The 26749-nt window shown below is 42.4% G+C and overlaps 2 protein-coding genes across 3 annotated transcripts in view; one reads left to right on the top strand and one right to left on the bottom strand.

Moving 5' to 3' along the window:
• SLC25A21 (solute carrier family 25 member 21) overlaps nt 1–2128 on the top strand; it is a 232023-nt gene extending 229895 nt beyond the window's left edge. For both annotated transcript variants that reach the window (XM_066552255.1, XM_066552256.1), the window contains one exon: nt 1978–2128. In XM_066552255.1, coding sequence (XP_066408352.1) covers nt 1978–2057 — 80 coding nt within the window. In that variant the 3' untranslated portion in view covers nt 2058–2128. The remainder of the gene's footprint in view (nt 1–1977) is intronic.
• Nucleotides 2129–7254: 5126 nt separating this feature from the next.
• PAX9 (paired box 9) lies at nt 7255–25204 on the bottom strand. The gene is made up of 5 exons (XM_066552545.1): nt 25096–25204; nt 23811–24437; nt 21264–21406; nt 16261–16413; nt 7255–7509 (listed from the first exon to the last, which is right to left on the bottom strand). The coding sequence occupies exons 1-5, from the start codon at nt 25202–25204 to the stop codon at nt 7255–7257; spliced, it is 1287 nt and encodes a 428-aa protein (XP_066408642.1).
• Between the last annotated feature and the right edge of the window lie 1545 nt (nt 25205–26749).

Genomic DNA, 26749 nt, shown 5'->3' with positions numbered 1-26749 from the left:
GGGGGCAGACACTAAAAAGCTGATAGCAGAGCTGGGAAGAGACTTGTATGGCCCTGGAAAACTAAGAGGACATCTTAAAACTGGGGTTGTTGCTTGACCCCTTCTTAGTAATTGTTACTCCAAATGTGGGAGCACGGTGGTTGAAAGCTGTATCTTCCTTGGCTTTTAGAGTTTGGTTTTTTTTTCCTGACTGGTTTTGATTAATCATGAAAGCAAAGCACTGGGCCCTCAGACTTTGTCAGCCCACAAAGGCAGTCTGCGTCAAAAAGAGCAGAAGCCCAATTTGAGCAGTATCCCATTCCCATTAAATTGCATTTCCAGTTGTTCAAGCTGGTTGTTTAATATGCAAGAACACACGTAGGTAAAGCAAGTAGGTACAGAGCCTGTTCTGCAGTATAAAGGAGGCATTAGGTTTGTCTGTAAATGTTTGCATATCCAATCCATCTGGCTAAGTACTAGACCATGCCTGGTTATTGTGCAGGACGAGGAAGGTGGGGAGGAGAAACAAGGAGCTCTGGAGCTAAAAGCCTTTTCCCTCACACTCCAAAGATACTAGATTACGTACAAGACAAAGAGAAGGCCGTGTTTAGCTTTCCCAGTACCTCTTAGCACAGCAGATTTTGGAATAAAGTTTTCCATCTCACAAATGACTATGCATTCTGGCCCACATCCAGCAAGTCAGTTACATGTGAACTTCATTCTAAATACTTCTGTAGTTATATTGGCTAACTAACATATAGGTTTAACTTTCTGATGAAACAATAATACAGTCTTTATTATGACTGGGAAGGTAATTCCTTCTTCCAGCATGTGAGTGTTTACAGGAAAAGAGATACACAAATAGATCACACAGTATGAGATTTGGAATCAGCCTTGATTTGAGTTCAAATCACATCTTAGACATTTTGTCTATGATTTGTTTGTTGGTCAAAGCCTTTTGCAAACATCTGTTCTGTCTAGCTCTCTGTGAGTTCCTTTTCATAGAGAGTTTCAAGTCTGGTGATGGTTCCTTAGGACAAATGATATGGAGAAATTCATGTAGTAATTCTATGTGCCTGGTTGTCTTAGCCTATCCCTAGAAAGGAGAGCCCAGTTCAGCAGAAGCCTCATTTGTTAGAGGTGCCTCTCCAAGCCACCAACTGAACCAACAGGCAAAGGCAAGATCATATTTATGCCCCAGTGCTGGAACCCACAAATAATATATTTTTAATCATGCAGCCTGGTTCCCTTTATCCAGTTCTCCATCTAGAAGCTTCTTTATCTGTTTAGTTATATATATATATATATATATATATATATATATACCTTCTGAAATGTTCTCTTTCTTTATCTCACATAGTAATACAGCCCAGTTACAGTCTGTCTTCACTAACAGTAAAGATATTTTATGGCTTTCAAGCTGGGATTTTATACTGTTACCAATTCTAGCAAATAATGCCATTTCATTAGATCAAAACTTTGCCTGTGGATTTGTAGCCAGGAAAGATTATACTCACTTCCACACCATGATTTTCTGCTTTAGACATGGTGAAAAAACAGGTAAAAACCTCTCTTGACTCTTACCTGGAAATGTTTTTATCATCCTGAAGATGAATTTTTGCCATTCCACCAGTCAAGTTGCTCTTTCATGGCCAAATCTTTTTAAACAGGCACACAAATATACATATATTCAGACTAAAAGTGTCACTTTTAGAAGAACAAAGCAAAACATTAATCTTGAAAAAGTATTAGGAAAAATCACACTGAGAGTGAATTTTATTTAATATACAAGCTATTTACATAAACTTTATGATCTAATATTAAGTAAAATTGGTATGGTTTATGAATTGGTGAATTTTTAGTGAACTCAGGAAATAGACTTATCCATTTTGTAAATAAGGCTTTGCCATATTCTTGTTTATGTTACACTAGAAGTGCTCTATAATATCTTGCAAATACTGGATTTTCTATGTAGTAAAATAATATCTTTTCTTCCAGGTGGTGCAGTGATGCTTTTGGTTTACGAATATGTTTATGCATGGCTCCAGGACACAGTTAATCACAAGGAGCATTTCTGAAAAAACGTACTCTTTAAAATTGCGTGCATTCTAAAATACCCTATAATAAAGCAAAAGTGATTCTTATCCTTTATGGTGTTGAATACCCTCAGATTGCACTGATGTTAATACAATTCCAAACAAATATGGTCTCTAGGTCCTGATCCAAGAAAACATTTAAGTACATGTTTTTCTGTAAGTGCATAATTAAATAGCCCTTGACATTTGTAATTGTTTTACTGGACCAAGAGAAAATATAAAGCAGACTTAAGACTGAGTTTTCAAAGGACAAACTGAAATTTTGTCGACACAGAATCATCCTATGCATACTTCTTAAAAAGTTTCAGCTGAAATGGCAAAATAGAAACTATCAGGGTATTTTAAAGTTAAAAAAGGAATAATCCTGGGGGGGGGCAGATACTAAGCTAATGTAAACTGACAGCTCCATTTACTCCACATTAAGAAAATGATCCATACTCTGCAACTCTTCAATCAGTCTTGGGTCCAGTTTCAGTTCAGCCCAGTATGATTTCAGCATTCATATAAGAGCTTTTCAAGTTCTTTGGAGTTTGGATAGAAAAGAACAGCACAAGTAGCCACAACCTTAAAAACATGCATACTGCTAAATATCCTACATGTTCTTAGCCATATATATTATATAAATCTCATTCAGATCAAAGATACTGAAAGTAATTAGAATGCATCAAGTAGCATAAAAAGACAAACCAACATGGGATTCATAGAAGAAATGAGTAAATAAATTAACAGAAAGAAAAGATTTTAGGCATATGACACTCTACTGCAAATTTTTTTTTTCACTTTGACATACTATCCCAAAAGAGCTGTCCTGTGATAAAAATGCTCAGTGCACCCTGACTGCCCCTTTAGCCTTTCATTTCCGCCATGGAATGGTGAAACAAGGTAGCCTATCTGCAGTTTTATATTGCTAGCCATACACCTCGAAGAAATGCACCTTTCTGTAGATAAAAAAATGTTGCTCTGAAGCTAAAATTTTTCCTTTTCCCAGTCACTATAAATATAAATATTCCAGGGATGTACTTGCATTCTTACTAGCCATTCCAACTCTGTGAAATACAGTAAATTCTGTTATGCTGACTCAAGACATAGTTTTTGTTCATGCAGTTGTGCCATTCTACATTTTCTCTTTAAAAACTCCTTAAATAATTAAAAATCACACATCATTCTCTTAAAATATATAAAATATATAGATATATATAAAATATAAAAGTGTCTTCATTATCAAACTTGGTTTGATATCAAACAAGCATATATCTTGCAAAGTTTCAGTATCTCCCCCATACTACATTCACTCTGTTGGCAATAATGTTCTTTCTATGAAGGAGGGACAACCCTTTTCCTTGGCAGTCCTAAAGAAGCACCTTTCTGCGTTGTTACCTGAAAATGGCAGTTCACATGTGAAGTCTCATCTCACAAGTGTTTTTAATGCATTGGAAAAGCAACAAAAAGCTAAAAATAGAAATGTGTTTTCAGCACTTTCAAGGATGCCTGTATTAACATGCTCAATAAGCCTCTCTTTTGTCTGAATTTGGCAATGGTGGTTTTTCATACCTATGCTATTTCATAGCTAAAAATCAATAAAATTAGCTCTGTTAAAGTTTATGGTTTTAAGGAAAGTGTTCCTTGTTACAGCATTTTATTATCAGTATTTGGCCAAAGAGAAGACAATACTAAGATAATTTCAAAAACTAAAGCAAAACGCTTTATAATTTGTCTTTTATTAATTTAGAGCATTCAAAATATAAAAATAAAATGCTTTAAACATACTTTATATACATATATAGCCTTTGGTTTAACATCCTTTCCAACATGATTTTTTTCAGTTCATAGCTCAGCCTGATCTTGGATAAAAGGAGAAACATTCAAAAACAGAAAACAGCATGGTATGGGGAAACAAACCTATGAATGTGCCAGCCCAATGCCCCATTACTCCTTGTGTAATATGGGCTGGAATTCAGATTTACACCAAAGATCTTCTGAACTGGGACCATGCAAACACGGTTGAGTTGAAGAGAGTACTGTTGGGCTTCACTTATTTCTTTGGAAACATGTAACACTCTGGAAATGAAGTGTAGACTTTTCAGATTAAAAAAATTAATTCTGCACCCACATATACAGAATATTTCCCAAAGGTACCCATTCACCTCAGTGGGTTCACTCCAGATTTACACCCAGGTACCTGACAGCAGCAGTTAACCCTTATTTATTATTTTTTAGGAAACAATTCCCTTTTTCTTTTTAATTTCATGTAAAATGGTTTAGAGTTGTGTGATAAGTGAACATATTGCAGTTTTCAGTTTACCCGTTAGTATAAGCAGTGAAATAGTCCTTGGGCAAAGGAGTATTCTACATAGTAGGTTTACATTAAAAAAAAAAAAAGGGAAACTTCACACTAAAAAACTCCATGACAGGCAGTTCACCAAGAGCCAAGGTCAGGCACTGTTGCTCACTCTGAGCAACACTTTCTGCACGCAGCACCACTGACTTCCCAATCAGGGGTAAGGAATCATGTACAGCAGGCAGATGCATGGAGAGCTGTACCTAAACAAACACAAAACAAAAATGGTTTATGATGGTGTATCCCATGGGAGGAATAATTAACATCATGTCTGTCCTTGTTTTATAAATTATCCTGGTTTAGCTGAGGATAATGAAAATAACTGATACAAGCTAAGGATCTGTCTGTCTCCCAAAACACACTAATTCCTCATTGGAATGTCAGGAAAGACAACTCTTATTCCAGAAATGACCTCATGTTACTCAAGAAAATTTGGAAAAGTTTTAACACAGGCACACTTTGTTACAGGCTTGCAAAGTCTTGAAGCTCAAAAAAACTGTGCTTTGAAAAGCTTCTCTTCCTTAGTTTTTTGTTTTCTTTTCCCTTTGGTGCCCCTTGTTTGAGTTCTATGGAAAACAATAGGTAGACTCACTCAATAATTCTGTAATCCAGTAGAACAACTAAGTTGAAAGATAAAATCCTCTTGCCAACTTAATCACTTATCTATTTATGAGCTTTTTCTTATCTTTTTTACCCATTTTGTCTTTAGTAAAGAGCTTATCTAGTATTAAATTAAATTCTTATTTCTTTTTCATGTTGTTAAGGCTCATCTTATTTCAACTATAACAGCATAAAGGCAGAACAACATCCATCATGTCACTAACAGTGTGGCAGAGTGGAAATGCACTTCTGTGCACTTTAACTTTAGTGGTTTCAAAGAAACATTCTTGAAAAAGTGTTCTACTGAATAACGAGGGTTTCAGCATCTCATTAAAGCTAAACAGCTGTTGGATATCTTTGAGGCTGAAGAAAATTAATCGCATCCAAGATCAGATCTTTGTTTCCTTGGGGCAAAAATATAATATCTGTGTTCTTTACAGAAATGTAGTTCTGTTAGCAATTTTTTAGTGCAAGAAGCAAAGGTGGCAGTAGCCAGAGAAGTCCATCCATATTTCAGTGGACATACTGTACATGACATAAATACTGATTACTTAGATTGTTATGAAAATTTACCCACAGTTGTCTTGGTGATGAAAGCTGGAAACCCACAAAAAGATAACTATATTTTAAGAGGGAAATGTATTTTACTTTCTCACTGAATTAGTGTTTAATATGGGATGCAGATAGAACAATATATGAAGAATAGTATTTTCTTCTTTGCTTTAACTATGTCTACAGTAATTTAAGTTATTGCAAAACACTTTTAAAAATACACAATATATTAATAGTCTATGATGGATATGAAATGTCACACCAGGCTTTTTTTTTCCACATTCATATTCTGAACATACCTACAGCATGGGAAAATCATAACAATAGTCAGAACTTTATTATTGCCCAAGGAAAACAGGTAAATTTTCAAAAATCAGAATTTTAGCTCTCTTGGGATTAAAGTTGAAAGCAAAATAACTGGCATGGAGTACTTGCCACTGCATACAGAAATGTAGAGAGGAAATTTGCTAATATTAAATAATATCTCTGTTTGTAGCACCACCACCAGTATACCTATAAGGGGAAAAAATGCTTCAGAACAACAATGTAAACTTTACCAAGAGCCATACTTTACATTCATTAAAGCAGAAAGTAAAGACAAGGTCCTCTTTAAAAATTACAACATAATCTGGACACAAGTGAGCTGAGAATGATGGTACAATTCTGTTTCTCAGTAGAGTTTTTGACTGATAGGGCTTTTTAAGCATCTCCGCACAGGTTGCACACTAACAGCATTTTCCTCTACAGTTTTCTGTTTTATTCAGGTATTTTCCACCCATATTTCTGTTTGTATACCTCATATGAATGTGTTGTTTCATGAATCTGGGAGGCTGGGTATAACTGGAGAGTTACTTAGCTGGATTTCTGCCTTTGACTCTTCTGCCAAAGAGATAACTATCTCATAAGATGATGAAGCCTCCGCTGTAGGCACAAAAACATGACCAAAAACCCCTACCTAAAACCTTATCACCCATCACCCCACCATGCAACGACATAGAAAATAACTAGAAATCTCCTTAACTTAAAAAAAAATAAGAAAAAGAACAAAGAAAAAGGTAAGAAATGTACTGGAAGTTGAAAACAAATGCTGTCAAAAGCCTCTATTTACAAATGGATAAAATCACAAAGATCTTACTACTGCCTGACGATGGCAACATGCCAGAAGAATCTGAAAGCCACCTATTGCCTTCATTCTATGTTTGATTACCAAAACCCAATAAAACAACAATAAGGGACCTCATAATAACAGTGGATTGTATAATCTCATCAATTAAAGGGTTGGTCTCTAGGCATTTGGCAAACACTTCCCATTCAGCCACCTTTGCTGATTCAAGGCATAGCAGAATTTTCTGTAGTGATTTTTCTTTATTGATTTTTGCACAAATCTTAGTAACAATTGCACATTTAGAAAGTTTGTGATGATTAAGAATAAATATGTGTGGTTTGACCAGGAGAGAGTGGAACAAGGCTCCATGAGCCCTTTGAGGGACACAAAGTCTTTAAGAGCGCAACACCACACTTCTCTCAGTTTCTGATGTTGTCTTCAGCTCTTTAATCCCAAAAGCTTTAGGGAAGACAAGTCACAAGGAGAAACGCCAGGTGTGGCCAGCATGAGGAGAGCAGTCCGTGAGCTGGGCTCAGGGGCCGAGGAGCCGGCAAGCTCATGGTGCTCCTGGAGCAGCTCCTGCATCAGAGAGCGGAGGCCGTGACGGAGTGGCTGCCCTCCCTGGCAGTCTGCATGCCCTTGAAGGCCAGCGAGGCGGGGATGTCACAGCTGTGAGGGGACAGTGGGGTGCCCCCGGCATGCTGCCAGCCATGACTCGCCATGTAGCTGGATGGAGCGGCGCTGTACGTCATGTAAGGTGACACCTGGGCCGGCGTGGCATACGGAGGCATGGCCGGTGCGGACACGAAACTGCTGACGGCTGGGAGGCCATTGGGTGCCTGAAAGGAGAGGGAAAGGAAAAGGATTTCTAAGAGAGTAAGACATGTTGGATTTGGTGTAAAATAAGCTGCCCTCAGATGCTGCTGGGGCTTTGTACCAAAACTAGGAACAGTGGGGACACCAAGAAAGAAACCCATAATCATTCCCCTGAATTTCATGGGCTCAGTGGCCCCTTCTGCTTTTCTTTTAAGACCAGTTACCCCACTGTGATCAGTACTTCACACCTCTCCCAGCAACCTGTCCCAGACAGGGACCATCATCAGATGATGAGGAAACACACAGCAAGAGCAAGGCAGGAACTGCTAAGGCCCCTGTACACCTGCCTACCTTGCCGCAAGCTGTTGTTCGTGGACCCCTCAAAGTCCATGGTTGCATCTAGTCATTACACTTGAGAGCTATTGGAGGGATTTGTAATGAGTCTCCCCCTTCTCTCTCACCTTGATGCACTTGGCAATGATTTCCACAGGTTGGAATAAATGAACTGCAACATTTACCTACCTTTCCTGAATTTCACACAGGGTGTTGGTCACTGTTGCAAGCCCAGCTGGGGAGTGCTGTGGCAGTTTAAGCTGAGTGTGCAGTGACCACAGCCATCCCAGTGGCAGGAGAGACAGACCCATCCCTGTGCCTCTCCTCTCCTGGCCCCGAAGGAGGGTGGGCTCAGCCTGAGCTGCCGTGGGCAGGTGTGGGCACAGATTTGAAAGCAACACTCCTTGGAGTGAAGAGGTAACCGTGGCTGGGGGAGGTGGAACATCTTAAACTCTTTGGTAACTGTTTGTTCAGAGCATGAGTCAGAACTTTAATAGTAGTATTATTGATGGTGACTTTTAAAAATCTGTTTTCTAGATACTTGGGATAAAAAACTTGCAAATGTTCTTTGCTCATAGTTCCCCCTGGTTTCAATAGGGCTTCTGTACACAAAACAATTGCAGGGCTGGGTCCTTTCCTGCAAGCTATTTTCCTAGGTCCTTCTGTAGGCTGGAGAGAAGAGTTTCTATTTAAATAGAGAAGGGAGAGTCCTTCAGTCAGCTATGCTATGATTTCACAATTAATGACTCCTTATTCAACTAAAAACTGTTTGGTGGTTTATTTCACACCCATAAATATTTCTTCAGCTCAACAGGTACAAACCAAGATCATTTATCTTGCTTCAGTTTCAATTTGTGTAGTGTTTGTTTTAGGATTTGGAGTGGCATTTTTTCTCAAAAATGTTTCCTATCTGGATATAAAAGAAGAGTATTGATTCATCAAGTCCTGTAGCATCATCACATGGTACAACTGGACACAACCTGAATAGTGCAAAGCTAAAAAATTAAACAGACTTTTGTTCCTGCTAAAACTTTACGTGGAGTTAACATTTCACTTGTTAAATTTCTGCCTGATTTCCAGTATTCACCTTTAAAAAGGGCACTGGCCTATTTTCAGGCTCATGAGTTACCTACCCATGTAGCTCACAGTTCCACTGTCTAGACTATCCTCTCATTGTCATTTGGGAAACAGAGCAGTAATTCTGCTGGTCTCTGTCAATATAAACCTGTACAGCAATCTAGAGCAGCAGGACACAGCAATGGGATCCTGGCCACAAGCTTCCAATAGGAATATTAACTAGTACAAAACTTACAGCTGCATCAGCAACATAGTTGTCATTCAAAATAATTAAATACTTTATTGAAGCTGAACTTGCTTTATTCTTCTGAAAATCCAAATATGTGATCTGACCAGTAACTTGTATTATGTGCCCCCTACTATGACTCAGAATTACTTTAGCCTCAGCTTTAAATATCAGTTCTTGCAACTAATTAATACAAACCTGCAAATAATTGCACTGCAAATCAGTAAAATTCTTGAATCACATGGAAAATTATGTCGTTGAATTCACAGGAAATAAAAAGTGTGGCCCTAAAAAGCTGCTTTTCCAATGTGCAAACATGAAACAAGAATGAGCACCTCTGTTTTTTGTAACAAGCACCAACAAAAAGCTTTGCACAGGTGCAGTAGATTCATTGAAGCCAGGTTGTAACACTGGGATATCAAGAGCCACAACCCAAATATATTCTGCACAGAGGAGTACAGAAACCCTGGAGGGGTGGGTGCTGAAAAGAGAAAATATATGGGACAAGTCCCTGAAGTCTCATAGCCATTGAGACAGCACAAACCTTCAGGTTCTAGACCTCAAAAGAGGTTTTTTGGACTCTGTGAATCCACCCTGTTCCTCAGGCTTTCCCACTCCCAAGGAGGCTGGTACCAAGCAGTGGGCTTAAGGCTGTGCCTGGAAGCCCATTTTAAGTAGGATTCCTCATTATGAGTTCTCATCTTCTGTGACCCCTTAGCTGTGCTTTGAGAAGGTGTGTTAGTAGGTATGGGGTAGATCTGTGCCAGGCAATGTGCCAACAAGGCATCTCTTTGCTGGTCCACCAATGTTCCAGCCCATGTCCTGGCCTACTGCATCTCCTACAGACAAGGCCTCCAGGGGTTCCTCAGCAGCCATAAGCAGATGACTTTGCATGATCTGAGGCAAATCTGAGCTTCTGAACACCTCACATTAATGCAGACATTATTGATAAATTCTTTATCAACAGGCTTGTTGAGAAATATTTGATCCAATCGCACGTATGTTCTGTGGCCTTCTGGCACAGTCTTCAAACTATAATTCATGAAGAAGCCCAGGTTTCCTATTGAATCATACTGTAGGTGCCACTTGGGTTGTTGTTGATAAAACAGATGGAAATTAACTAAAGATTCACTAGTTTTTGTAAAAGCTTAATTTAAAAGAATTACCCATACATATTTATGGCAGCCAGAACAACCTTTTTTTACACACACACACACACACACACACACACACACACACACGCACGCTCTTATTCAAAATAAAGTTGTGAAAACTGTTCTTTTTATAGCCTATTCTGAATGTGAGAAAGATCTTGCCCCAACTACTGAGGGCAGGATGTGGAGACAGTTGTGTATGGACCACCAGCTGCAACCTGTCAGAGGCCACCAATGCTGTCTGTCATCACTGCCTCACTGAATTGGTGAATCATTCTTATTTTTGTTGCACTGCTACAAAGGTTTACCACTCCAAACCATGATTCTGTGGGTGCCACAGATGCCCTCAGCCAAGCAGGCACCACTGGGATGGGCAGGCACTGGCCCAGCACAGAGTGCAATTGTGCCTCAGGGGAGGTTTGAGCCATACCCACAAAGCAGTCAGAGGCTTCCTCTGACCTGAATTGAAAGATGAGGGGATAGAGAAAATCTCACTCTATATGATTTTAAAGTATGCTACTCAAAAAACTCCAACACCCAAATTTTCATCTGACTTTCATCTGTGAAAGACTTGACCTAATAGTCTTGACACAAGCATTTTTATTTCTGAACAGCCTTAGATACAAAGCATAGGTTATCAGAAGGGTTGAATCTTGTCTGTCAATCTGGCACGTTTTACAAACATGACATTCACTTAAAATAAATGGAGGGGATTGAGTTCCATGACCCTGTATATACTGGATGAATAATTCATCCAGCAGTATTTCAATCAGAGGAAATGAACAGCAAAATCTAAACATTTGTAATTAGGACTGCAAGAACCCCATGGTGTTTATGGATTTTTAAAACCCTAAGAATTTGTTTTAAGTGCAGAGGTTCTTGAACTTGGCTTTTAAGTTTTATAAATATTTTTTTTCTTAATTTGAACCATCGTTTTTCAAGGGAAATCTAATTTTTTTAAGCAAACAAACAAACATTTAGTTGTAGCTGAACAAGAACCTTTGCTGTGTAAGAGATAAGGGTTCCCATTTGAAAGTGCCTACTTTCTGGCTTCTACAAATATCAATTGCTCTCAATTGCTGCTTCTATCAATGTTTTCAGACAACTAATGGAATAAGTATTTCCAAACTTTAGAGCTGCATTTGAAACCTAGAACACATGACCTCCCACCAACTCACAAATTCATTTAAACCTGTTCTTGCAAAGCTACCAGCAAAACAAGAGTAATTGGGTCAGGATAACAAGTTGGGTCTGGTGCCTTTCTGCCAAGTTGCTGCTGATACCTGCCAGTGACAGTAAAGGAATATTGAGGTAAGAAATCAAAACCAGGGTGGACATAAAACCTTGCTTTATGTCACACAAAGTTGTCCTACTGAAACAAGCAGACTGCACGTTTTCACCAGTAAAGGAGTTGGTTGAGTAGTTTTAACAGATGGAATCTTTAGTTTTGGTCACTTTAGATACAATACTAACTAGAGACAACTTTTTTTGTCATTATTTTCAGTCTGTTTGTGATTTGCAACACAGCGGGAGTGGGTGGATGAAAAGCAAGTCTAGAACCAAGCTAATGTAGGAATGTCTTTGGAATAAGTAATTTCCATTAGTTGCTTGGACTCCTAAAAGTCAGAGCAATTCTTTCACAACCAGAGATAACCACCACATACACCTTAATATATGTTTTGAAGGTTATGCTTGTATAATGTGTTGCAGAGCTTCAGCCTCTTCTCTCCTTCATGATAAGAAGACAAAAGGGTACTAGCTTTCTGGACAAACTTCTCAGTCAGCCCGTGTCAGAAAAACTACCTGATTTTGGTTTCTTCTATCTTGATCAAGAAGAACCAGAGAAAAATGCAAGCTAAATTTCACTTTTGGTCCTCATGGTATAAATTCTAATTATATATTGTAATGAATTTATATTATTTTGTTTCATTCTTTTCCTTCTCTGACTTTTGCTTGCTAGATATGTGTTCTCTCAGTATCAAAATTAGTTCACCTCCCATGTTCTCTTCCCATGTTGATTCTAAATATTTCAGAAAATTACCAGGAATGTAGCATTCAAAATCACAGTCTCGTATTTAGGTTAGCTATCATTAATGGCAGTAATGTAAAGGATCTCATTTCAGTTTTATGTGAATGCAAACACAAGCAGATTTGATGCCACAGGTGAATGCCACCTCAATTTTACACTCTAACTCTAAAGTCAATGTCCAAAAGAAGAATGTTTATTATTATTATTATTATTATCATTATCATTATTATTATTCCATTGTAAGATAATTGCTACAGTATTTAATTAAATAGGTCATGTATTGCATGGACTGAGAATGCAGACTTTGTAGAAGTATTTTAAATTCTATTTTAAAAAATGTTTCTGGAGAAACATCATAGCCTTCAAGTTGGAGTTACCTAATTGAGCAGCCTGAACGAGCTTGGACAGTGACTCAGCCCAAAATTCCCTGCTGCAGTCATCAGAAGTTCAGTCTGTGACACGGCTTAAGGGACACACCTCTGGTGAATAAGGTTGCTGTTTCCGTTTGTATCTCGCAATTCTAACACTGACTTGGATGGAATGAATCCTTCCTGTCCTTGGATCAGCAAGCTCAGCACGTTGCCTTGATCCTGCAGCACAGCCCTTCCCTGAGAGCCACTGAAACCAACCAGCAGAGGTACCAGGGAGCAGGAGCTGGGAGCACAGCAGAGTGCAGGCAGCAGCTTTCTCTGCAGGGATGCTGCCGCGGCCCCAAACACACACAGATACCCTCTCGCTGCTGGTTTTCACAATGAAAACCTTCAAACATTTTCTGGAAATGATGGCTCTTTCCCAAATGGCCTGAAAACACAGTCATGAAGAAGCTATTGCAGCAGTTGTTCTTTCCTCAGCAAGAAAAAGCATAGCAGGAAGCAAAATATCTAGTCTTTCAATCAGAAGAGCAAATCAGCACAAAAATCCAGAGGATATCTCATTTTTAGGGACATGCACATAATCAGTTAAAACGATTATGACAACAAGACAAGGAGCAATCAAACACAAACTGCAAACATCAAGGAAGCAAACATGCTAAATCTCTCTTTATAATTGGAGGTTAAATATGATTCATAAATCAAGTCAACATATGGGATCCCGAGGGAAGAGCAAACAAATTTTCCAAGTAAAACAGCAGCAGCAGGCGTGAAATGGAAATATCATTTAGGAAAATGGCATTATTAAATTATCTAAGTAATAAAAATGGAGGGTTTTTAGGTTTTAAAATCAATAAACTTAAGTAATATTTTTGTATAAATTGTAATTACTAAATTAGAGCTAAATTATGAAACTGCAATTCAGTGCTACAGGATGAACAGGAAAAATGACGCTACCACAAATCAATTCAGACCAGTGTTCCACTAAAATTAATGTGCCTACACAGGTAAGTCACAATTACCTAAAGAAGGGTTGCAAAAGTGAACACTGAGTAAATTTCTCCAGTTTATGATAATGGGTTTTATTAGAAATATTTTTAAGAAAAAATGAGACAAAATTGCTAAGGTGTATCTGAGGTGTAAGCTAGCCAGAGTTAATCCTGCAAATCATGGTTTGCTTTTTATAGTGCTGGAAAATATTCTTACAAAAATATTTTCATATTAGACTAAATATCCATATTCTTAGATGAATTAACTTATTTTATTGAACATATTCCTTAATTTCACTGCAATCAGCTTAAAATGAGACTCTGAAAAATTAGGACACAGACATTAAATAATTTTGATATACAAAAAAAACTTAGAAGAGGCAATATTTTGTATGTAAGATATTAATTTGGCATAATATTATAAAATATAATATTTGCCTTTATTTTCAAGAAAGAATGAATAGTGATAATGCATTGGAATTGAGAAGCTTTTAAAAATTACACATGGGCAAGGGGCTTACATAGCTGCTCTGTTGCTCAGCTGAACTGAGTTGATTTCCAGAAGACTGTGATTTGAAAAAGAGACCTTTCAAGAATGGAGAATTACACTATTTCTCTTTCACTGTAAGTTGAGCAAAGTAATGCTGGTATTCTAGTTGAAGTCACAATTAAAACAGACTTATTCTTAGAGCTGAAGTGCTCTAATATTTCAGACGTAGTTAGCTACCCAATCCTTTACATTATCTCTTTAAAAGATGCCATTTTCTTTGCAGCTATTTCTCCTATTGTTAAATTCAATTCACAACAATGTACTGCATAAGAAAATCACACTACTTCCTTCTAAAATAAAGTTCAGTCCTTTCATAATGAGCAGATCCCATTCCCTGTGTTTAATGTGCTTTTTTATTAACTTAAAGTTGTTTCCTTTACCTAAAGCCATCCCCAGCTGCAGTGAATAACACAGAAACCAGATAATATCAACTGAGTGTTTTAACTATAGTTGGGACATGCATCAAGATCACTCTAAATGATATTTTCTTATCCAGTTTTAAATCTCAGCCTCTTCAGGGAAATAAAATCCCAGTTTTGGAAATAGTAATAGTAACTTGAATTTACACACCATCACCAATCCTTTCCTGAAGGAGCCAGGGGCATTTTATGTCTTTCCCAAAGCAAACTACAGCAGAAACAGAAGAAAAGAAAAAAAAAATGTGAGGGGGAAGACGGGGGGAAGGAAAAGAGGAAAAAAACACCACTCAGTCTCTGACACTGAGTAATCTACCACAAAAACAACAGAGGAAAAGAGAGAGGAGAAAAAGGCATGGTGGATAAAGGCAGACAGAGGTTGCTGTAAAACCTCAGCACATTCTGAGGGAAAAGCAGGGAGCAAGAGCTTCCAGTGCTTCTTCAGAAGTGCAGTTGGTTTAGACAGCTTTCACAGTGAAGTGAGATCTACCATGGCCACCAGGCACACACTAATATGTCCACCTAAACATCTCCAGTGTAGATTATAGTTCAAGGTCTGCACTGTCATTGAATGGTTGCTTCCCTCTCATACGCCAGGTTTAGAAGGATGATATAAATCAAAGTCACTGCCTTTCCAGTGAAGATGCTGGATCTTGGGGTATGTTCTACTATTTAACAAACTTCACAACCAGACTATTTCAAAGTGTGGTGAAAACAAATTCTGGTTGCTTTAAGCACAAAGCCTTGTTCTGATGACAAAAGCACAACTTAAATTTGTCCTTAGACAGATATACTGGGCTTATGAGGACAATAGGAAAGCACAGGAAAAACAATCATGTCATATAAGCAAACTCCTTTGAGTTGGAATTAACAACAGATTCCCATAGTTTTAGAACAGATTTGCACAATAATTCCCCCTTGGTATTTTGGCAAAATCTGGAATTGGGCAGGGCACACATGGACTCTAAACAAGCAAATACACCGGAAGAAATAAACATTTGTTCTTTTCTATGCCGTTGGTTAACACCATAATGCCTTACTGAAAGGTTCTATGAAAAATGCCTTCTTAATATTATATACTTAGCAATATATTGTAATTTCAATATGCTATTATTTAAATGAAACTGGAGGAGGAGACTTATGGACACAGACCTTCGAAGGGATTCTAGATGTCTAGAAACTAGGCAAATATGGTAAAGTCTTCACCTTGTTCTCTTCATGGACAGCCAAAACAGCAGTCTCCTATGTCTGCTGCAGTTACTGGGAAGCTGGTACACTAAGAAGGGTGAACCCATAACCCATCAATTGTTAAATGCCCACAGTTGTTATGACTAGTTGTGTAGGCAATTCCTAAAAGCTGATAAATTGCCACAACAGACAAATTCAAACACACTATACAGTCTTTATATACTTGCCAATCTACTGCAAGAACCAAGACTGAACGGATCAAATCACATCCAATACCCCTGCTCCTGGCACTCTGCTTCCTAGCTGTGACAAGTATCTCCCATCACTCCCACTTCATGGTCCCTGATCATGTTCGTCATGGCAGACCTCCTGGTGGGTTGGGGTCCTTTGAGCAGAAGGTGCTTAGAGTGCAGTTTGAGTGTCATCATTCCATTCACTCACCTCTCTGACTTTCTTTATTAGTTTCATCCGGGTGGAGTGCCCTGAAGCCATGTGGGTTGGTGGACAGGGCACTGTGTTTTGGCCGTGGAAGCAGGTGGCCAGTAAGAGGCAGGTCTCACAAATGGGGTTCGAATTGGGTGCCATCCAGATCACCTGGGGAGGAATCGGGTGCATGTAGTGGGATCAGCTCATGCCCCTCACCCACAACATGCAATGACAAGGATGCCTAGACCTTGAGCAAGCTGTCTTAGTGGCAATGCTTTGATAGCAGGCCTGGTCTGGAGATCCTAGTGAGAGTGACAGTGAACCAGACGGTTCTAAGCCAAGGTCTCAACCCTTGCACCAGACTCTGCTAACAATGCTGCTGGCTACTATGGCAAGAAAGCAAATAAACACCACTCCTTCACAGCTTCACCCCCCTGCTGCCTGGGTATGACTGAAGAGCAGTAGGTCCAGACCTTTGTCATTGATGGATTTTGCACAGACCCATAGCAGGAATCCAGCTGCCTGGATCCAAAGATGCCAAATCGGTAAATTTGCTAATTATTTTTTTTCAGTAAATCATGTGTGTAGGAGGACTATGTAATTGGCCATAATATTTAAGGTTTCATTTTTATGTTCTCCCCAAGTAAGTTACCCTATGTTGTGGCTTCTAAGCACTGCATATGCAGTTGCAGATGCATGGGCACCAAATACACTTTTTTTAGTGTTCATCTATAAATGAAAGATCAGGAACTAAATGTTTGCATTATCTACATTTTCTGTGCAAGTCATTGTCCAGAGTTGCACCTACATTTGCAATCACTTGCCCTAAAATGGAGCCTTCCCTTGATGCTCTTGCAGCACACAGAGCTCACGGCCCCGGTCAGAATGCAGCCGAGGGACAGGGAGTGATATCCCAGCAATGCCAGAATCTCAATCCCCTAACAGCTGAGGAAGTTCAGCTGAGACAGACCTGAGGTAGCTGCTGCTTAGGGGTTTGGCCAGCGTGTCAGAGGAAGACTTCACTCAAACTATGTTCACAAACCCCTCTGAATTAGGAGGAGTATTTTCTGCAGCTCCAGTAGGTTTGGGATGAGGCCTCCAAACAGCACACCTTTTCCAGGGGGAGCTTGCCCTTAGAACCCCCACTTACACGCTTTTTCCCATTAATGAGTATCAGCTCCCTTTGGCAATATGTACATCTGCTTCCTGCAATGCACACAGAAAGTCATTCTGAAAAGAAATTATTTCCAAGCTATTTACCTCTCAGCAAATCATACAGACATATGTCAGGTCTTCTTCATTTTCATACATGTGTAATTACAGATCACAACTTTTTTTGCTTTGAACATTCATGATGTTAGTCCAGCAAGTCACAAGCATCAGATGTCTGAGGTCTGCATTTTAAATACAGTACATGTTTATTAAGCGGCTTGATTTCAAATGCAGGTTACAAATGTGTTCATATTGCAGTCATTTCAGCTATTTTTTCTTAATGCAGTAGTCAGTATAAGCTGTGCAATGCAAAAGAAAATACTCAGAATATTCATCCTTTGTAACAATAACATAATTATCTGTAGAAGCACCTGAACATCGCACTGAATGTGCCTCCCTGCCTAAATAATGCAATATAACTGAGCTCTGTATGAAATGTGTGTGACACAATACTGTCAAACTCTTGGAAAAATCTGTTTTCCTTTTCAGTTTCTCTGATTCACAGTCACCCTGTTTGAAAGCCATATGACAAACCTGTGAGTGTGATACACCAGGGAAATTATGCAACTGCTTAGGTATAAATGACAACCTTGGACATCATGTAATTAAACCTAAATAGAAACTTGACATGGTATCTTTTGGTTTCCTGTGGAATGTTTTGTACAAAATCACAGTCTGGGAGGCTGAACTTTCAACTCCCAAAACCCAAATATGAATAGCATTGCAAACAAAAGCCCCAGGAAATCCATAATACATAAAATGAAAAATGTTCTACATCCAGAGGTTCAGTTTCATGTTAAACTAGTGTGACTGCATATTGTCAAGGCAAAAATGTGAAGTCTTCCTGCATTTTTTGTGGGTGAACTCCCATTGATCTGTGGGAGAAGGGCTGAAACATAGCCATTGGAATCGATTGGAGAGGTCAACCTTGACTGCTGCCTGACAAGTCTGGGATGTCAATAAGAGTTTTGCCTACAAAAAGGCTACAGTATCCTATGTCTTAAAACAAATGTATATCATTTAAAAGAAGTGATCAAACAAATTTACTGTAAATGTACACGAGACGTCGTTCTTTGGTCTCAATTTTTCTGGTCTTTCTCACACAGAGGGATTTCCTGGGGGGATTTCTTGAGAAGCAAAATATTATCTTCCATGATTAAGGCTGAGTGACAAGTCCTTCACTTGCCTAGTAGTTATGGAGCTATTTGCAAGCTTTGGACAGGTGAACTTTGGATGTTGGTGATGCTTAAATACATAGATGAAATTTGTTGGAAAATGCAGAATTAGCCATCACTCACACAAAATCCAATATTAATGTGCTTCAGAGCACATTTCCTCTGCTCCTGTGGTGGAATTGGGAAGCCTAAGCTAAACATCCACACTTGATTCCCTCCTTTTGTAGGCACCTCTGATTTTGATAATATAAAACATAAAACTGGAACATCACAGAACGATCACTTCTCTTCTCTGAGGGAAATCTGATATCTACCTCCTTAAGACCCTTAAGAGTCTTTGTAACAAGCTTTGCCCAAAAGAGATAAGGAAATAGCAATTACCCCAAAGTACAACGACAGAGCCTATTTCACCAGAGTCCTTCTGGCATATTAAGTATCTCTGAGACTTCCCCATTTTCCCACCACTCCAGATACCCCCCTACTAGATTCACAAATGAACCAATATTCTCTCATATCTCCTGCTCACCTCTTTACACCCAAAACCATACACATTGCAAGACACCATGGATCCCATGATATCAGAGAATTTTGTAAATCTTTACTGTCACAGGCTGTCACTCCAGACTCAGTACACTTCAGTGAAAAGACAGTAAGTCAGCACTATTTGCAGCAGGAATTTGGTTCATAAATTTCACACTGTCTGGAATAAATATTTTGGCAAAAGGAATGTGGCAAAAACTGCAAATAATCACGTTTTCCCATCCTTATTTAGCATGATTTTTTAACATATTCTTAATTAGCAAGGTAGTGAACTTGTGACAGACAAAGCAATTAATGCACATTCAAATTAATTATCTGGATAACAATTCTGAATACTATATCAATAGACTGGTCTATGTGTTAGAACTTTCCAAAGCCAAATTCTATTTACCTATATTATTACAGGGAAGAAGCTGGGAACAACTTCCTCTATACCTTCCTTTAGAGAGCAGGGTTCTGAATATGGCTTTTCTGCCCTTTGAAACTCTCTGGACAATTTATTTGGATAAATGAATTCCATTTTATTAATAGCAATTTTCTCAAATTTTAAATAGCACGTATGCTTAAATAGCATTTATCAGGTAATCTTTCAGGATGAACAGAACTTTAAAGTAAAACTGATATCGACAATAGAATAGTTATATATTATGAAGATGAAATCATAAATATTGAAAAGAAAAAAGAAAAAAAGAAATGGTAAAAAATAGTTTCCAAACCAGCATTGAAAATAACTCAATTTATAAAACACTGTTTCTCAACACATCTGTAGAAGTAAATGAGATCCATCAGAGGCCATGGTTTATAGCCTACGAACAAGATCCTATGAATATTTCAGCAGAACTGCACGCAGAAGGCCCAGCCTGGAACCTAAAACAATGAAGCCACAGTACAGCTGCTCTTACAGAGTAGTGACAAGCTATATCTACTATTTTTAGCAAGACTGTTAAGGCTTGTTTTAGTCTTTAAGGAAAATTGTAGAAGGAGTAGTAACACTAAATCTAAATCTAATTCTATCTTTAACCATATGGCTACACTACAGCGCACATTATTTGTGTTATGAAATGAACATAATAATAATGGGATAATAGAAAAACAAAACAAATAGGACAGCATTGAGGGTGGCGTATTGTTTAAAAGGCAATATATGTAATTCATATATTGTGTTCACTATCAGGTGTTCACTATCAGGATCTACAGTATTTCCCACTCTGCCCGCTCTTTGCGAGCGTTCCCACAGTTTGCGCTCCGCATCTTGAATGTGAGAGTCTGATTCAGCTACTCTCACCACCAAACACGACCTACAAAAGTCTCCTCTACATGGATCTAAAAACAGACACAGAACTCAAAAAATACGTCCAAAACCTCTGTCTTTGAACAGGGAAAATGCTAAACAGCGATTGTGGGTTTTCTTCGACTTGGTTCTAAGTACAACAAATGCGTGGCCGGGAAGTCAGTGTGTCTGAGAGACCTCTGATGCATTTTGAAATGTTTCCATCACACGGAAAAAATGTTTTCAAAACCTGTGCTTTCCCAACGAGTAACAGTTGAGCCTTTTATAGCTTTTCTCCTGGCACGGGACATGATTAGCAAGTACAAAGATTTAGACAGAGATTTATTAAGTAACAGTTATATTGTGTTGTAATTAAAACTTAGGAAATTCGCCGTCTACTTAAGCGTTTAAAAATGCTTAATGTAGGAAGCAATTACATCTCATTTTCAAATTATTCCCCTGACTACGGAGCACGCTGCGGACAGAGTACAACGCGGCCGCAGGGGCGGAGGCGGCGGCGGGTCCCGAGCACCCGCCGGGCGGGGGCAGCCCCGGGCCCGGGCGCGATCGCTGCCGCCCCGCCAGCCCTCCCCAGCCCTCCGCCCGCCGGCAGCCAGGCGGGATGGGGCTGCTGGGCGCCGCGGCCGCCAGGCCGGGGGAGGAAGCGGAGAGAGGAGCGAAGAGAGCCAGGCGTTTTCCCGCCCGTCCTTGCAAACCAAAACCGAAGAAAGTCCGGCACCGGCTCCAAACCGAGGACGGTAGCCCGAGGCCGAGCTCAGGAGCCCTGTGCATCACTGCCCGCCCCCCGCCTCTCTCTTTACCTGGCTGTACTTGGCCTCCTGCTCAAGGGAGCTCTTCTCCAGCCCGTTCACGGCATGCTGGCTCGGCGGGTGGAAGCTGTTTCGGCCCAAGCTGCCCCATTCCTCCACCTTGGGGCTGGGGTAAGGCGAAGTGTCATTCACTGCTGGAAAACAAAGGAGCGGGAGAGAGGGAGTTAGAGGCAGAGACTGGGATTCGGAGGTGGATATGGCTTTGCTTCGGGATGGAGACGGCCCCCTCTCCCCATGCAAGGCACTCTGTGGGGCAGAGCTAAGGGGAAGCCGGACCCTCGCCCGCCACACCTCGCTGAAGCTCCCGGGAGCTCCTTGAGACGGTGATTCGTGGGCAGAAGGCAGTCAGCCCCGTCCGTGAAACCTGTGACAGAGATCAGCAACCCAGCCCAGAGCTGGCTGGCTCGCCCGTCCCCGCGTCCCCGCACCGGCGGGACGGAGCTGCCGCCCGGCGTTTATCCCCCCGGAGCTCCTAAGGGGTATTTACGGCAACCGCCGTGTGCGCATTTGTGAGTCAGAGGAGAAACAATACCCCGTGTTACAAACAGACCTGACACGCCTGCAGATAAACTGGGCTCCAAACACTTTTTGGAAGAAAAAGAAAATGAAACATAAAAGTAAATAAATAAATATATTATTTTTTTTAATTGGGAAATAAAAGGAAGAAGATAAGAAAGCGTGGAGGAAAAGAAATAACAGTCCTATTATTTACATGCTTATCAGCCGCGCCATGGGCATACCGGGATGATTTGCTGGCGGGCAAATTCCTCGAACGGCCAAATTCCCGCACCGGGAAGCCAGCGGAGGAGTAGGGGGAGCCCTGCCCCGAGCCCCGAGCCCCGCGCCCGGCCGCATCGGAGCCGCCGTGGGAGGGGGCTTTCCTGCCACACCACCCCGCCCGGCCCCTCGCCGTGCTGGGCAAAGGCACAAATCTGAAGTTGTCTTAAGAAATTGAGCTCCCTCGGCGAGCGCCCTTTTCTGCTGATCTCACACTTTCCCATGAATAGGGGCTTCCTTTCCGTGTCAGCAAGGTCAGTTTACCCTATAAATCAAGGGCGAGCAGCCCCCATCTGCGGCATCGGCCACTCCGCAGCGCCGACCCTCTGACGGGAAGGGGAGGGGGCGATTTCACACTGCAGAAAGATGTGTGCCGCTGCGGGGGCTGAGGGAGACGGGACAGATACCGGGGCACCCGGCAGCACCGTTAGAGGCCTGCCTGCCAATGTGGTGTTAATAAAGGAGGAACTCACAAAAAAAAAAAAAAAACAAAAACACCCCCCCCCCAAAATAAAAAAAAAACAAAAAACAAAAAACCCACCCAAACAAAACACAAAACAAGCAAACAAAACCCCACAAAATAAAAAAAAAATTTAAAAAACACCAAACCGTAAATTTCTCATGTGTTTGTAATGCACTCATTCTTTTTAATGTTCATTGCCAACACTACCTCTAGATTGCCTCACAGATTGCCAGGCGTGTATTTGTTAAAGTCGACTCAGAAACAAGCACATCTGTTTGTGCCAGTGAGGACTAGAATAAAGTTTATATCGTGAAGGGCAAAGAAGAACAAAGTTACATTTTTTACATGTATACATATTAAAAAATCCATGCTCGTGCGTACGTATGTGTTGCTTGAAAAAAAATATCACCTTTCTGATTAAATAAGAAGAAAATTATTCTGCAATGCCTGAAGGATCATTTTGCATTTGAAATGCTGGTAGAACTGGATTGTTGCTGTTAAAAAGGCAGTGAAAACAGAGATCACAGCTCCCACCTCTCCACTAATACTGAGAGAAGACTGGGACACAGAGATCGCTGTAGGCAAAGGTTATTTTGGACTGTTGTTTTCAGTGACACTTTGAGTAACGCTTTCACTGTTCGTTCACTGGCAGGGACCGAAATGGAAAAAACGTCCCTTGCTAGCGAGCGGCTGGGAGACGCGACACAGTTTCCAGGCGGAGGAACCGAAAGAATGCGCAAGGGATAAAAGAGGCAAATCTTGGGCCTTTGGTTTTCGTAGATCACCGCTTCGGAGGAAAATACACCATCAGAATGAAAGCAATTAGATGACATTTGAACTTCCTGCCGAAGCAAATTTGGGCTGATTGCGAAAACTACAGAAAATTGACTTCTCAGCAACGCCAAGGCAGTGCCCGTGACCGGAGTGCGGCAGCGAGCCTCGGTCGGGACCGGGACCGGGACTGGTACCGAGTGCGTCCTGGTGCCGCCGCACCCCGGGCCGGTGCCTCCGGCCAGCAACCCCCCTCCCGGGTCACAGAGGCGAGGTGACGGCCGATGTGTCCTGTTTGCTCGTCCGCCTGCAGCCCACCCAGGCCCTTCGGTCTGCCCACGTTCCGAGACGCATCCTCCAGTAAGCTCAGCGCCCTCCCCGCGCCGGGGAAAACGCCAGGGGTTTCCCGAATTAAACAACGAAACCACCTTCCGACCCTCGGAGAGGAAAGAACCCAGGAGCGGGGGACCGAACCCCTCCGGCCCTGTTTGGCTGCCTTTGTGGCCCCGGCTCCCCCCATTTCTCACCTTGGTCTGTGATGGACCGGATCCCCAGGATGTCCGTCACCGAGTGAGAGGACGGCCACGTCCTGGGCATGGCCATGGTGCTGGGGATCGCCGGCACCCCGGGAGGGGTGGACACCTTGGCTCCTGCAGCAGCAATGGGGCTGGGGTAGGGGTAGATGTGGTTGTAGGACAGAGCAGGCTGTGGGGGCGGCTGGTGCTGTTTGTAGGACTCGTAGTGACTCTGCTGAGACAGGTTCCCGATTTTGTTCCGGAGGATGCGGCTGATGGAGCTGACCGACGGCACGTTGTACTTGTCACACACGCCATCGGCCAGCAGGCGATCCCGGATCTCCCAGGCGAAGATGCCCGGATCCCTTTGTTTGTAGGTCCGGATATGTTTTACCACCGTGGGGGTGGTGACCCGAGGCTTGCTGCCGCCGATAGCCCCCGGTAGGATGGAGCCGGTCTCGTTGTAGCGAGCCAGGATTTTGCTGACACAGCCGTGGGAAACGCGGAGCTGCCGGCTGATGTCACACGGTCTAATACCCAGTTGCGCCAGTTCCACAATCCGCAGCCTGATGGCATTGGGAAGGGGTCTCCCGTTGACAAACACCCCCCCGAGCTGGTTCACTTCCCCGAAGGCAGGTTCTGCAAGCAAATGCACAAATACAGCCGTCGGACACGGCGGACGGCACAGAAAGGGGCGTCTGAGCTGCTCCTCATCACAGACAGATGTCACAGACAGGGACCCCCCCCCCTCCCCGGTCACTCCACGCACGCTTCTTTATAATAGCGGGATGCCCCCGAGGCTGAAGGAAGCAAAGGGAAGGGAGGAAGAGAAGTGAGACGTTAAAAAAAAAAAAAAAAAAAAAAAAAAAAAAAAAAAAAAAAAAGAGAGAGAGAGAAAGAAAGTAAGAAAAAAGAAAATACTGAAAGAAAGATAATCCGTGGCAACAAATGTCGGAGCTCTCCGGACTGTGCATCAAGCATATTCCCAAAAATAAGCACATTCCAGAGATGAAAAATTAGATCGCCCCAACAGACAAGTCAGCTTTATTGCCACAGGAAAAAGGAACGCGAAGAAAACAAAAAGAAAAGAAAAACATCGTCTAAGACGTGGGGGAGGGGGAGGAAGGAAAAGTAGTTGAGGAAATTCTTTTACATCTTGGGAGAGACGAGGGCAGCGCGGTGCTTCTGAGTCGGGACTAACTTTTTAAAGACCGTTCCTGGTGCTGTTAGCGCCTTTCGCTTAACAGCACGATTACACTGGGCTGTAAAACAAGCGTGTTAAAATGTTAACTGCTACGATCGATGTCAGGAATAATATACAACGTGTCACGGGCTCCAGCCATCCGCTCAGCTGCGATCCTGCCTCGCACTCGCCTAATAACACTAATAACAAGCCGACTAGTCATTAGCTCTCTCTCTCTCTCCCCTGCTCCTGACCCTCAACATGTTCTTACAACTTGTAGGAACACGAGCAAAGTCAATAAGGGAGCCGCGGCAGTGGCAGATGACTGCGCACGGGTGCTCCCCCTCTCTTGACAGCACTTGAACCCTCCTGCGGCTCCCGGCCACTTACCCATTCCTCTGAGCGGGACACCTCGAGGCCGGCCCTAAATCCCAACGGATCCCTATGCCCGGGAAGCGGCTCCCGGCCTCCTGCGCTCCTGGTCGCACCGGCCCCGAGCCTCTCTGATCTCCACTGAGAAGGGAACGGTAGCGTGAGGAAGAAAAGAACTACAAGGAAATCTACATCCCGACAAGAGAGCCTTGACTTCTGCATTTCAACCTCAGGGCAGCGTGGGCAGGGCCGGGCTGGGCCGGGCCCGTGGCCCACCGCCCCCCCGAGCCCGCCCCTGGGGCGGCCCCACGGCCCAGCCGCCCTCCCAGTGGCCGGGGGAGATGACGGACAGCGCGGCGGCGGCGGCCCTTCCGCTCCGCTCCGCTCCGCGCGTCGCTCCGCACCTGGGCCCGCCGCGCCGGGACGGCGGCTCCGCACCTGCGGCGGTGAGTTGCGCGGGGAGCGCCGCCGGCGTCGGGGCCGTGCCGAGCGGGGCCGGCGCCGTGGCAGGCACGGCTCGGCCGGCGGGGGCCGGGGCCTCGGCACGCAGCTCCGCGGGGCCGCGGCACGGGCGGCGGGCAACGCAGCGCCGCCCTTCCTGGCCCTTTTCCCGGACTAAGCAGCCGGAGAGGGGGCTTCGAGCCTGGCAGAGGGGTTTCCCCTTTCCCCGAATGAAGCAGAGCCGTGTCTTGACACACGCACACGGTTTGTCCGCGTTGAGTTTGCGGACCGCGAGAGAAGCTCTTCGTGGGTTTGATCGCCTCGTTCTAATAAAGCACCTTTTCGCTAACGAATGTTTCGCGGGCGGTGTACGAGAAGACCGTGAGCGATGAGAGTTGCGTCGTTTTTGGTGAAAATCACCAACCGGTCAGGAAACGAGCTGCAATTTCCCTTGCCTTGGGAGGAGACGGGACGGGGCTTGTAGCGCCTGGCACTGGGATGCTGCGTTCTCCGGCCACCGCACACCGGCACCGGGATGCTGGCGCTCGCTGCCCAGCGCAGACTGGCCCCGGTTTTGTTTTCATCCCCACACTAACACTGCACAAGGCTTAACCGTAAAATGTCAATGCCTCGGAGCTGACTTCAGCTTTATAAAAGACACTGATACACATTAGCAATTAAAAGAAAAACAGGCAAAGCTGGTAGAAATTAAAGAATGTGTGGGTCACGGCGTATATGTGGAAGAAATATTTGGTTTGGCGGTGTACGGATCCTGAGCTGACCTTGTGTGTGTGCGTCTTATGCCCTACCTTACATCGTGTTGCACACAGAGATCATGGGCTTCAGCAAAGGATTTGTCTTGGGTCGGGGTTTTTTGGGTTTGTTTTTTTTTTGTTTGTTTTTGGGGTTTTTTTCTGTATTAATCTATTAATCTCCTGAGATTCTTCTTTGTCGT

This window comes from Molothrus aeneus, chromosome 6, assembly GCF_037042795.1.
Source record: "Molothrus aeneus isolate 106 chromosome 6, BPBGC_Maene_1.0, whole genome shotgun sequence".
Classification (NCBI taxonomy): Eukaryota; Metazoa; Chordata; class Aves; order Passeriformes; family Icteridae; genus Molothrus; species Molothrus aeneus.
This window is presented reverse-complemented; position numbering and strand designations above follow the sequence as displayed.

Excerpts from the sequence above, each read along its gene's own strand:
- PAX9 (XM_066552545.1), bottom strand. The coding sequence starts at position 25,204 with ATGACTAGTCGGCTTGTTATTAGTGTTATTAGGCGAGTGCGAGGCAGG. Across the intron at positions 21,407-23,810 it reads CCGGTCCATCACAGACCAAG|CAGTGAATGACACTTCGCCT; the intron begins GTGAGAAATGGG and ends TTTGTTTTCCAG. Across the intron at positions 7,510-16,260 it reads TAATAAAGAAAGTCAGAGAG|GCACCCAATGGCCTCCCAGC; the intron begins GTGAGTGAATGG and ends CTCTCCTTTCAG.